Source organism: Parasteatoda tepidariorum, chromosome X1, assembly GCF_043381705.1.
Source record: "Parasteatoda tepidariorum isolate YZ-2023 chromosome X1, CAS_Ptep_4.0, whole genome shotgun sequence".
Classification (NCBI taxonomy): Eukaryota; Metazoa; Arthropoda; class Arachnida; order Araneae; family Theridiidae; genus Parasteatoda; species Parasteatoda tepidariorum.
Window position 1 is genome coordinate 42,080,603 of NC_092214.1, and position 14,034 is coordinate 42,094,636.

General features: G+C 28.0%; 1 protein-coding gene across 2 annotated transcripts in view; it reads right to left on the reverse strand.

Annotated features, from left to right (window-relative positions):
* LOC107445726 (neuroligin-4, X-linked) overlaps nucleotides 1-14,034 on the reverse strand; it is a 195,813-nt gene that overhangs the window by 40,034 nt on the left and 141,745 nt on the right. For both annotated transcript variants that reach the window (XM_016060199.3, XM_016060198.3), the window contains exons 4-5: nucleotides 10,698-11,496; nucleotides 5,208-5,317 (exon numbers count right to left, since the gene is read on the reverse strand). In XM_016060199.3, coding sequence (XP_015915685.1) covers nucleotides 5,208-5,317; nucleotides 10,698-11,496 — 909 coding nt within the window. The remainder of the gene's footprint in view (nucleotides 1-5,207; nucleotides 5,318-10,697; nucleotides 11,497-14,034) is intronic.

Below are 14,034 nucleotides of genomic sequence, written 5' to 3' on the forward strand. Positions count from 1 at the left end.
CTTAGATGTTCAAAAAATTTCAAATGTATGACTTAAAAAAGCTTTATTTAAAAATAAAACTTATTATAAAGCACAGCTTTCTTGTTACATATTCAGATGAGCACTTTAATTTTGTTACTAATAAATATCGCGAACAAAAAGATTTCTATAACATAAATACTATACATTTACATATGCATTTACATTTATACATAAGTATTTACATGTGTATATTAACATGTATGTCTTGACATTTACAGATCATTACTCGTAGTGAAAAATGCATATACGAAGTATTACAAACTTTTAACTACGAGTAATGTGCAGTCAGAAAAGGTTAAAGAAAAATCTAATTAAACGTTCCAAACTCTGAATCCAGCATGCACAAATAAATCGAAGTGTATGTAGGTTTTTTCATTAGAAAATTGCATAGAACCAAACTTTTAATATTGACAAGATTTGAAAAACATTCATATAATTTATTTATTATTCTATAAAAATGGGCCTGGATAGCCTAGGACACTGGGCCCATCTCCAAGAGGTCGTGAGTTCGATCTCAACAGGCCAAAGATTCCCTGTGTTCAAAATGCTGACAAGTGCAAGCTTAATCTATTGGTGACGCAAAGTACTCCAAGTTTCCATAACAAATAAATGCTGCTGAGGGTTCTGGATCGGAGATTGATCGTGCTCTGGTTCAGGACGAAATTACGATCAGCGGATGGATGGTGTGTGAATGTATCCTTCCTTTAAAGGGCTGTGACGTATGTTTGTGGCAAAAGTCAAATTCTTTACATTAGATGGAGCCATTGGAAAACAATAATAAGTGCACCCCACTGCTTTAAAATAAACTTGTTAGTATTGACAAGTGGATTAAGACAACAGCAACAATATTTCTAAAAAATTAATGTGGGTGCTGGAGAGAACTTAAGTGTTTATGGAATGCTGAGAGAACATCTACGGGAAAGTTAAGCCTCAAAAAAACGATCTCCATTTTTTTTCAAAATTTCAAAAAGGATACTACTGAACTGTTTTCAGAAAGGATTCTTTCTCGCCTCCTGCTCCCAAGTTCTCAGAGACAAATAAGTCTTTCAAGTTCCGATGAAATCTTTCTATTGAGACCTTCACAGCTTGTCATAATATAACTAATATACTTTGCGCAAAGTAAATTGTTCCTTCTCTAAAAAAAAGACACCAAAATCACTTTACCCTATAATGTAAAGTGTCATTTCCTGCTTCTTGTTGTGTTATTTGCCGGAATGTATACTCTTATTGATAATATATTTTGGGTTCTGTCATTTTCAAAATTCTTAACAATAATCAGTTCATTACATCTGAGAAAAGGCCACACCATGAACAACGGAAATGCATCCTTCGCCTTCATTATGTCAAAAGAACTTGTATAGATGAGTCTGATAATAATTGATTTTTAAATTTTCATTTTCATTTACTGGTTAAAGTTGTGAAAGACTTTAGCTCAATGGATACTTTCCTCTGTACTAAACTTTTCCTGCTTCTTACAGAAAATAAAAAAAAATAAATAAAAAGGAAATGAAGAAAAATACTTCCTGTTTCATAAAAAATTTAAAAGAATTTTTGTGAAAACTAATAAGTTTAAAATTAAGCTGTCAACTAATATTATTTTGTATATAATAATGTATAATATTATACAACATTTTAAAACAAACTTTAAAAATGAAATGGGATATTTACTCGGTCGATATGGAGTATAAATATGAGCTTAAGAGAAACGTAGCTTTTTTATGTAATGTATTGCTTGTAGAAATAATAAAACAAGCTGCTTTTTTTCTTTGAACTTACTTAAGACATATTCTGAAAAATTTCAGCGCCTTTATCATTATTTTTTTAAACTCGATAATGTTTTCATGAAATATTAATGAGTTTCTGTGAAATATGCGCATATAACATTTTATGTACTTCTAAAAGAAAGGCAAAAAAGTTTTCGAAAATTTTGAAATTATTTTAAATAATATGATATAGCAAAATAATAATATTTTTCTACGTTAGTAAAATTAGGTATTATGTTTGTACAGTTCGGTATTCAAAAGTTTATAACCATTTTTTCCGAATTCTTTTTTTTCTTTCTTAAATTTCGGTATCAACAATTTTGAATATTTTTTTTCTCCTTTTTTGTGAATTGCACCATCGATTCATTAAAAAGAAGGTAAAGTACGCGGTTTCACAAATATAGTTATACAAATAAAGTTATGTTTTACAAACAAGTAATATACAAATAAATATATAAATTATAAATTTTGCTTAGTATACGAATAAATACAAATATAGCCACATAAACTTTCATTTGCTAATTACTACTTTTCGAAGATTAATTTCCTTTGTTTTTTTTCTTTTCACTTTTTTAGGTTTATTAATTTTTTTACGTAAAAATAAACATAATTATTTAAAGTAATTGCAATCTGATTTTTTTTCTTGGAAACATGTTTTACTTCTGCAGTTTTCCATGACCAACGTTTCCAACTGTAGAATTTCAACATTAGCTTATCAGAGCTGAGCGATGTAGCATTGGAAACGATCTGAAACATTTAGCATTAGATACGTACCATGACAAAAAATTGAAAGATATCAAATGTTTCAAAAATTAATTTTGAGCCTCTTTTTTTTTCAATGCTGCATCGAACTTTCTGAGCAAGAAGACACGTGAAATTTAGTTACGAGTAGTAAATAATAACAAGTTCATTTCTTTATTAGAGAAAAAAAGTAAATAAGAGATTGCGAAGAATTAGGTACAGCAACTATCATTTTCAAATAACGTGATACGTACTGACTATAGAATATGTGCTACTCACCCGTGTCTCTTACAAAAAAAATATTTGAAATATGGAGTGTAAGAATAAAAACGAAAGAATATTGTTAAATACTCATGTCTTATAAACCAAATTCTCTTACAGAAAAATACCTTATATTAAAAATTTATTAAATAATTATCATTTAACTCAATTCATTTTGCAAATTAAAATATAGTTGAAAATTAAATTTATCTAATAAGAACATTATAAATTTTTGGAATATAATTTTCGTCTCTAAGTATACTTGCATATTAATTTTTGAATGAATGTAATAGAAGCAACTGTAAAGGGAAAAAAAGTAAAATAAAAAAAAACAGAACCTATTTAATAAAATAAATCTATCCAATAAGAAAATCTGTCTGATAAAAAAATTCTAAGTAAAAAAAATATACATTTGGTCACTTTTTTTAAACAGTTGAAAAATATCCCTCAGTAATGTAAGAGACTTTTGACGTTAATTGATAACAGTTGTAAAAACTTTTCTTTTTATGATTATGCAATACAACAAATTTGTTTATAATTTCATAACCTCACACAATGCACTATTTATTGGAGGAAATTAAGAGTTTCGCTTACAACAGTTTATTTATAATCTTTCAGAAGCGATAAGGAGTACTTTTTTTAAATTAGTAAAATAATTAAATAATCATTATATGCTAGCTTGTTGTGCATTAAGTAGTCAAAAAAAGATGTATATATAGTATATATATANTATATATATATATATATATATATATATATATATATATATATATATATATATATATATATATATATATATATATATATATATATATATATATATATATCGTGCTCTGATCCAATCTTTTCGAAATTTTGCCTTCCATCCCTATTTTGAGGGTCAGGAATCCAAATAAGTAAAAATAATATGTTTATTCAGAGAAAGTACGTTTTTGTGTCTGATTTTTAGTAGTTAGTAGTTAGAACAGTTACCGAAGTCAATTTAATTTGTACTTATTACTTATTCAGCATATTTAAATTTACCCCCAGTATAAGAGTGGTTTCCAGTGTAGTCATATTACTGACCAGACCGTACTATTAGTAAGCAGTAAATATTTGAATAGATGCAGCAAAACTATTTGGAATATACAATTAATTAACTTATTCAAAACATGAGCTTTTTTTATCAAAGTATGCATGGTAGCAAAATCAGCCTTCGCTGAAATTATTTAAAATTATATTTTAAACATAAAAATATGCCATACGCCAAAGAGTAAATAAAAAAAAAATTCATGAATAAAACACGCACTGGGAGTATTACACAAAGAAAAATATAGCGGTAGTTGAAATTCGCGATTATGTCATACAAAAGATTAAATTGAAAAAATAAAAATACGATAAGGTTAAACAAAAGAAACAATGCAATAATGAGACAAAACATTAGATTAATTACTAATATTCCATTTAATCATAACTCTAGATTAATGTGCCCAGATTTAGCACATGACATGATTTTATTTCGCAGCACAATTTGATATTAAATGAAAAACGAATGCTCTACAACACTAAATTACTAAAGCATATGCATAAACTAATTTTTTTTGTCGAATTTATACAATTATGATGAAGTCAGATTTAAAATAAAAAAACAATTCTATATCACAACACAGACGACCTCTTTCACCATTCCACCCTAAGAAAAGAGAAGAGAGAGAGCGAGAGAGAGAGACTCGCCCTATCACGCCGGAGAGAACGAACCAGCAACTCGCCCTATCACGCCGGAGAGAACGAACCAGCAAAGTGCCTTAAAGTGCCTGCCACACTTCCGAAAATGTATATTCGGTTTAGGTATTCCGCTGTTTTTGTTTTGGTGTGCGGTGTATATATATCTATATATTATTAGGTAATGAGTGATAAACATCAACGTTTTAAAATTCAGACTCACACTTGTTGAGAAAGTTGTCCCGCTACTGTTGGACTTAGGGTGTTTTTCATTTATATAACATTTAATTAACTAAATAATAAACATGAATTTTTAAGTTTTTTTTTATTTCGATTCAACTTTTAATTTTCGAAAAACTATCATAAATATATATAATATTGAGAAATGAGTAAGAAAATGATTTTTTTTTCAAATTTTCACAGAGATGTTTCTCTTTTGTCTAAAATAAAATCCGTTTGGTCAAATTAGACGCATATCTTCATATCGCAGATGGGTAAATACTTATTTTTAAATTACTAATGCACATGGCATATTTTAAAGCTTTTAATATCAAGTGAAATAATCTCTTTAAAATAATAACCTATTTAAAACAAAAAATTCTGAAATGGAATCAAAGCAGGGAAAATTCTGAAATAGAATCAAAATGAGAATTTTGAAATAAAATTAAATAACAAATTTTAAAAGTAATGAAAGAAATTTTTCGAAAAAAAATATCTTACCTAATGAAAGAAACTTTTGATTGATGCTGTCATACAAAGGCCACACAAATCTCTCAAATCTTGTTCTTGTTCTTTCGGGGCTTTCTAAATCATGGATCACATTTGGGTCCCTAAAAATTTTTAGACAAACATTAAAGGGAAATCAAACATCCAAAATGTATCGATGCATGCATTATTGCTATGACCACTGTTATAGGAACATAATACTAGAAAATAACTTCATCTAAATTTTATGATTTTTATTAAATGTAAAAATTATTTATTTTAGAAATACAACTAATTTTATTTCTATGCAATCTGTAATTACTATAGTAAAAATTATTAAAGTAAGGTGCTTCTTTTGAATAACAGTTATTTTAATAATAATTTTGATTTTTTGCTTTATATTTCAAATCATTAAGCAAATGTTCATGATTACATGAAATCGAGATGCACCTGCAATTGATACTGATTTAAAAATGAAATATTTTTTTAAGGTTTACTATTTAGAAAGAAATTATAAACTTCAAGAAGTAAATGGTAGTAGGTAATAAAACATTGCATGAATACTAATAACATCGATTTTAATTTTTTTTATCTTCTTAATCATTACACGGATGATCTGCACATGGATATTTCTTTCATGTTTTATTAAAAAAATTAGAGCTTGCAAAGCACTAATACAACTGTTCAAATTCACTTCACCCTTAATACGTTGCTAAGATTAACTATATTATCGATCAAATCCTTTTTAAGTCAATTCACTCAGTAAATTCTCCATTCTCGTATTTTAAAAGGCGCAATTTTTTATGCTACAAATATTTTGTGAAAACACCAAAAAAGGACTATAATATTAATGAGATGTCTTGAATGAATGTTTCAGAAAAACATTTTAATAAATTAATCTAATAAATATAAGGGATATATATTCAAATTATTCAAATATTATATATATTATTCAAAAATTTCAAGAGCAGATATAGAGAAAAAGCCGTCCAATGACAATGTTACCAAGTAAAACAAAAGTATAAAAATGGAAGAAACTGAAAGTAGTTTTCGAATTGCTAGACTATAAACATTATTGAAGTAATAATTAAGATGTGTAATTTTTTGTTCGTGAGACGTAAAGTGGGTCTAATGAACTAGTTTGTACGATATTAAAATTAACTTAAGAAGAAATAAGGTTTAATTTAACGCCATGTAAAGATTAAGATGAATTTTAAAAGAACAATAGTTTTGTCTCTCGATATGGTTCAATGCTCAATAATTTCTGAGACGTGTTTTTATCTGCTATTTAATATGAATACATTTTCCATTTTCTAAGCAAATTTTACGCAATAAATAAGCACACAAAATTCTTTATGTTTAAATATAATGCTTTGCAGCTTGTTTTATAAACTGTAACTCGTACATTTGATTCAGAAAAAACTCAGTGTGCTTAATAATTTCCACAGCACATTTGCCTACCTTGCATTTAGTTACTATAGGAATACAGCATTTATTTATTTTTTTGTCAAGATTTAAACATCTAAGTAATAACAGTGAAAATTCAGATTTTTGAGTCAGATAAGACCCAATTTAATTTAACATTTTACTTGATTTTTAAAAAAAAATCATTTAAATAAGTACTGGAAAAGAAAAATGTCCATGAACTTTACAATTTTCTTCTGAAATAGCATATAAAAAGTAGATTTTCATGTAAGGAGCGAAAATAATACCATGCTAAGTGTGAAAATAATACCATGCTATTATTTCTCATTTTGCAATATAATGAGATTTATAATAGTATGTGTCTTCCCTTAAGGCATTATAAAAATACTGCTGAATGAACCTTAACTTTAGTAGTTTTTATTTGTATATTTACGTTCTTTATTCTGATTTAGTAGATTTGAAAGTGCTTTTATCATGCACCGGTAGAAATTTTGGATTGCGTAAATCAATATTGTTCAAATTACTTGCAGCGTTCAAGTGGTGCTATTTAAATATTAATTTGCTCTTTAAGATTGAATAGAAAAATGGTTTAATAAAAAAATTTATAAAGTTTGCTGAAAATTTGTAATTTATATAGGGTTCAGATTAAAAAAAAAATTTCTGAAAAATATTCTATCAAATTCATGAAAAAACATAAAGCATTACTTCAAAATAATAGATAAAAATAACCTTAAAATTCTCAATCATCAAGAATACAAAGGCATGCCTGAGGCATATATCTCAAATCAATATCTTTTTTGGGGCTTAAAGTCATTTAAAAATAAAATATTGTTTCTAATAAGCCTAGTAGATGTTTTTTTATTAATACCTATATATTGCAAAAATTTCGGATCAAATCACGGTGCAAAGTACCGGCCATATGGGTGCATCATCCGTAAAATCCATTTTACCGTAATAATAATTTTTACTGTAAAATATTATGCAGTGCGTTTTACAGTAATATTTATTTAAAAAGAGAAATTCAATGACTTTAAGGTAATTATTACTTTAAAAATTACGGAATATCATATTCAGAACATGTTCTAGTAAAAATAGATTTAACGGTAAAAAGTACCAGCACCATGAGAGTTGGTACTTTTTACCGAAATATTTTACAAGTTGCATTGGTCCTAAATTGAAGTAAATTTTTTAGAACATTCATTATTTTTACCCATAAAAAGATCGGAAAAAAGTGGAATACCATATTCTTTATTTGCCCAAATTCAAAAGTGAATGTTTAGCTTTTATTTCACGCCAGACTCAAATGATTGCATGTTTTTGCATAATTAACTTCCCTTTTAATTTACTTAAAAACTAAAATGTTTGGGGTAAAAACGTATCTTAAAATAGGCAAAAACATTTTGATTTCTTAACAATAATTGATACAGTTGACAATCTTGAAATAGTTGACTAAGTTTTGAAACCATAAGCATCTATTAAATTTAAACTTTAACTTTTAGAGGCCACTAAAAGGCCACTTTCAGTGGACTTTTAGACCCCGAGATACTTCGTGTTTTGTTTTACTTATTTTCTTCATTAATCTTAGGTACGTTTCGTTTTGTAAGTTTGAATACGCACTATCATTAGACTCCAGATCTTGTGTCATTGAACTATGAATCAAATGAAGGAAGACAGTATCATATTATAAAGCATTTTTTGTGATGCTTGATAAAAAAGAAAACTTAAAGCTTTTAAAGATATATGAAACTGTTAGCTCAATATGAATTTTAACTAAGGAAAAAAAATTGCTAATTAAACAACAATTTAATATTGTCTTAATAACCACCCAATGGTCACTTTTTATTCAGTATCGATATCATTCGTAAAAATTCCTTACTGTTTTAAATATAAATTATTTTTTTTGTGGAATTATTATTATTATTTTTTTTGCTTTGGGGGGGGGTGGCATTACGGTTATAAAACATATTTATGAAACAAAATGAAAATTATTCGTAGTAGGTAAAAGGACATTTTAAATAAAAAAAGTATTTTGAAAAATTTTAAATGCGCAGAGGTAATTTTATTTGGAATTACCATGCATCTATAGCAACGATAGACGTAATAAATGTAAACGCAATTGAAGTAAAAAAAAACACTATAGAAGTTCTAAAGACTAAAAGCTAAATTAAGAGGAATTACTTATTTATCGTTCGTACGTTGTCTTGCTATTAATTTTCTCGTTTCCTTTAGAAAGATCAGAAGTTAAAGGAGCAAAAACAAACTATGTCAGCTTTGATTTATTTAGCTAATTTTGCGAGCTAAACTCCAAAAGAAAGTTTTATTCTTTGCTTAATAACGAAGTTATAGACATAATGAATTCAGTCAGGATATGAGAAACGGAGGAGAACGTGGTATTGCTTTGCAGTTTTTTATTATTAATTCTAGAACTCTATTATTAAACATACACATTAATTAGCAGTTCAATACGTATATGTAAATATGGTGACATTTAGAGTGAAAATTGGATTTTTTAAGTCTATATTTTATTGAATACATTTATCAATTTATCCTTCTGCATATTCAATTGCATTTCTTTAGGTGAAGAAAAATTTTGCCTTCTCATAAAAAATATCACTGGATTGAGAAATAGTAAACTATAGTTTTTTTTGGAAGATGAATGTTTGTTTATAAAAACACATATAAAGACAATTCTTCAGATTTGAGATTATTTTTGCTTTGAACTGATGTCTCCACTTTGTATCGAGCAATAAAATTTTTTTATTCACATTTTACCTTCCACTTATTATTTTTCCGAGTTTTATCTTCATTTATCTAATATATCTGATCATGAACCACACCAAAATAATTTTTCTTTAAAACAATTTTTCAGTGATTTGTCACCGACATGCATAGTCGCATACCTACTTCTGTTATTATTTTCAGATTTTAAAACATAAATTAAAATTTGTTCTCAGTCTAATTTTGCTATTATTAGTACGTACAAAATTAATTACGAAAATAGTTCAATTAATTTTATTATAAATATGGAATAATATTCAACCTTACGACTTTTTTGTCATCAACCATGTTATGAAGGTATAAATATTTTTTATATAAATTAAAATTTTCTAAATCAGCAACACTGTTAGAACACATAGTAAATTATTGTTCCAAATGAAGTTGTATTTTGTTGTTCTTTCAAGATATTTATGATTACCTTCCAAATTTGCTTTGTTTTTAAAGTAATAATCATTAAGATGGCTTAAAAAGTTAAAATATAAATATAATTTAATTTTAAATAAGTATTGTAATAACTCTCTGACTATTAATAAGCTTGAATATTTTTAGAAACTTTTTTTGATATTACATGAAATATGAACTGCTAATTAAGATCAGAAAAGTGCTAATTTTATTAAATATAACCAGATATAAATATGGGTAGGGGAAGAGTGGCTATAAAACTTAAATTAAAGTTAAAACTCACTTATTCTAGAACGTCATTAATATGCCCTTTTTTCCATTTAATTCTTTGTAAAAAATGCCAAGCCAAAAATAAAATATGATACAAACTTTTAAGCTCAAGCTCTATTGACAATTCAATACATAGATATTAAATAACATTTGAAGTATTTTAATGAGTATTTGATTTTTTAACAATCATATTTTCAAAAACTTCATGCTTAACATCTTCTCAAATTTGAAGAATCATCATCCATATTGAATATAATCTTATGGGAAAAGAGTTTTAAGAAGTTCGTAAGTAAGTGAATGCAGGAACAAAATCGAAATCCAAATTATTCGAAAAAATGTTTTCCCTAGTGTTTATTTGTAAAAAAAAAGTGAGTTTACAATTTGTATTCTTTATAAGAATCTGAAAAAGAATAGAACATTTGATTTCACATCTAAATCAACAGCTTCACACCCCTTAATCTAATAAGTCATTAGATTATCCATTGCAGTTTTTAGTTTAATTGTGATTATAATTATATAATATTCAACATTCTGAATCGATTTATGTGATGCACAGGTATAGTATTTAAAAAATTATATGAAATCATGGAAAGAAAAGTTGCTACATAGAGATAAAAAAAAATATCTTACCCGTATTTGGCAAAGTTTGTCCAATATAGCATAATTGCTTCAGATAAAGCAATTTCGGGTTTGCTGTAGTTGTTTGGAAAATGAGCTAAATTACTAACTAATGGAGCTCCAAATAGATAAGGAATATCTTCACCATGTACACATACTAATCTCTGTGGATAATCACTTGCTTCAGTTGGATAATTAAATACGTACAAAAACGTCCTGTGATTTAGTTTAGATAAAATATTTGCGCTACTTATTAAGGGAGCTACTACTAAGGCATCCGATAAAGCGTCCACAGTTCCATCTAAAATATTTACTGGGTGTTGCACAGGTCTCGCCCAGTCAGTATATTCATTGACTATTGTCAAGAAAATTTCTTGCAAATGGAAAGTAAATAAATTTCGAACTAAAGTTCTTAAAATTCGGTCTCTGCGTCCAGCTTCTATACCATAACGCTCTTCACTGGCACCAAAATAGAAGAAAGATTCTATCCTTGTAACTCCGATTAGCACGTCTATTTTTGGCACATTTTGTAGCTCTGTAGGAGTATTTAACAGTAGTTTTTCAGGTTCAGCTGGAATAACTATACCATCTACAATTGGTCCAAATGCTGTTAAATATTCTGGTACAAGAAGTTGTACTCTCATGATTTCTGATATAGGTCGCAGTCTCATGCAGCGAACAAGAGCTGGATGATCAAGAACAGGGCATCCCAACTTTCTAGCCAGATGGCGCGTGAAAGTCATTGCTTCATGAGCAATTGCCCAAGGACTAAATGCTGAACCACTCTGAAGAACAACTCGATGAAAAAGTCCTGAAAATAAATGATGCAGTAAATAGTTAATGCATTATCTTCTGTGCTAATAAAAAAAAATAACGAAAATAAACAATAATGAATTTTTACTCATGTATACAAATCGTTTAGAGTTACTTAACTGGCATGAAAGTTTTAAAATGCTATATATAATTAGGGTCAAAAGTTAGCTATCATTGACTTAATATTTCGATTGGAATGCAATTTAATTTGCAGAGAAATGTTATACGCAGACAATTATTTTCTTTAAAAAATATTTAAATACATTCTATCGTGTAAGTGTAAGAAAACATTTCAATGCCTGGTGCGTTTCTTAAAAAAATAATGGCATTCTGAAATAGTAACCATTCTAAAATCAGGCAAAAGAATCTGTAAGGTTGAAAAAAATATAATCTAACTTCTATTGAAGACTTATTAAAGTTAAATACATTCCGTCAAGGTTATAATAAATATCTATTAAGATAAACGCATGTCCTTGCGCACAAAACCTGCATACATTGAATACTACTTCACTTCTAATGTTTTAAATACAGATAAGAGTATTTTATACATTATTATATGAAGGCAAATAAGCAAAGTGTAAAATGTAAGGAATTGCTTGAATATTCTCAGCTGAGTTACGATAAACATGCAATAGTTGAATGTAATATTTACAACAAATACAGTTCTTAGCCCTGGGGTGCTTCGGGGAAAATATGTGGAGCTTCAAATGCTTCACTAAAAGCATTTCAAACATGCTCTGTGAAATTATATCTGTAGATCTGACTTTCCATTCAATTATCTGAACATTGTTAGCTTCAGGATATATCTTGTTCAGCTCAGCCCTTTATAGACACACGTTGTCTAACACCATAAAATGAAATGGGAGCAGAAAGTGCCTCTTACATTGAAGGAGTTCTGTTAACAAATAATTTAAGGTGCCTTCTACAACGTCCCGGTGGCCTCTATAGTGATTCAATTCCACGATGTTGGAGGAGTGGTTCAGATTCTCTAGTTTTGTTCATGAGTAAAAACGCGAAGAATTGTTGTTTGGATAGAATCAGAACTCGTCAGTGACGAAAGCATATGCCCATTTAAAAGTTGGTGTATCTTGAAGCAATTCAGATTGATTCTCCGATGATCTGAGTTGTCAAGAAGATCCCCTGTCCTTGCTGATATATAGTGTTGAGTTCACATAAGATTGCTCAGTGGCGCTGCAGTTCTACAATTCATTTTCATGGAGGGCAACATGCGTTAAGACATGCTTGCGCTACTCGAAAAACGCATTATGATGATAGGGGTTTTATACTCTTGCAATTATCTCTTATATCTAAGTGATCTTGGAAAATCATTTGCAGCTCACTATGCCCTCCCAGATACTTCATGAGGCAAATAAATGCTTTAACAAAGCTTGATGGAACTACCTCAACGGTTTATTATTCCAAGACCTTAGACAAAATTGAAAATAGGATGGTAGGTCGTTGTGGAGCATTGTCGTCAAGGGGATTTATCCATGTTAAACTCTCTACGAGTACCATTTTAATACATCATTTACTGTTAATTACCCTGATGTCCAATAACCCAGAATCCTAAGTTTGCTCCATCACCTCTCTTTTTATCTTTGTCTTTCATTTTTAACATTGTGATGCATTTTCATATAAAATTTTGCTTGATTTGATTCATAATTTCATGAGTTATACAACAAATTGGGTTCGTTACTTATGTTTTGGACACTAGGGTATTTATCCATGTACAGTTTTATATCTTTTATGTACTTTAAGGAATTATTTAAAAAAATTATAGTACTTTTATAACCATTTGTTCGTATCACGTCTTTTTTTTTACCTCTGTGAATTAAACCGACGCTGAATTCCATGTTATTGAGAAATTTTCTTTTCCTCTATGTCTTTAATGCTCAAATTCTACACATTTCTTAAAGTCTGAAGTTTTCTTTCGGAGTTTAAAATTGTGACGATTTTAAATTATAGTACAAAACGGAGAAAACGTATTTATATCTACTATGAGTAGTAAGGCAGTTTTGGTTAAAATAAATGCATCGTGGGTAAGTAGGTGATTTCTATTGATTTTTCACGTACTCAATTTTAGGAAAAAATATTCAAAAACTTTCAAGAACTTTTTTTCGAATAGAAGTAGTTGTTAATATATATATACTTCATCGACGATCGAAATGGCATGAGAAGTGTGATAAAATGATACTGAGAATGCATACTTTATAGAATATATTTCTACCCTTTGCATCATATAATAATTTTATTTTGTACTTTTGATTTTTTTGCAGTGCATGATAAATTATTTATTCGTGTAATTTCTTTCACTTTTTCTATTAGATGCAAATGAATTTTTCGGTGATGATTGGAAAAAAGGCTAAGTAAGAAAAGAGACATAAAACTTTTTAACAATAAAAAGAATATAAAATGATTTTACATGAAATATAAAAGATGCAAAAACTCTATAAAATGTTTAACAATAATGATTTCAAAATATTATTTTGAGACTGAAATAAAGCATTTTTTTAATGTTTTTAAATTTTTCAGGTAA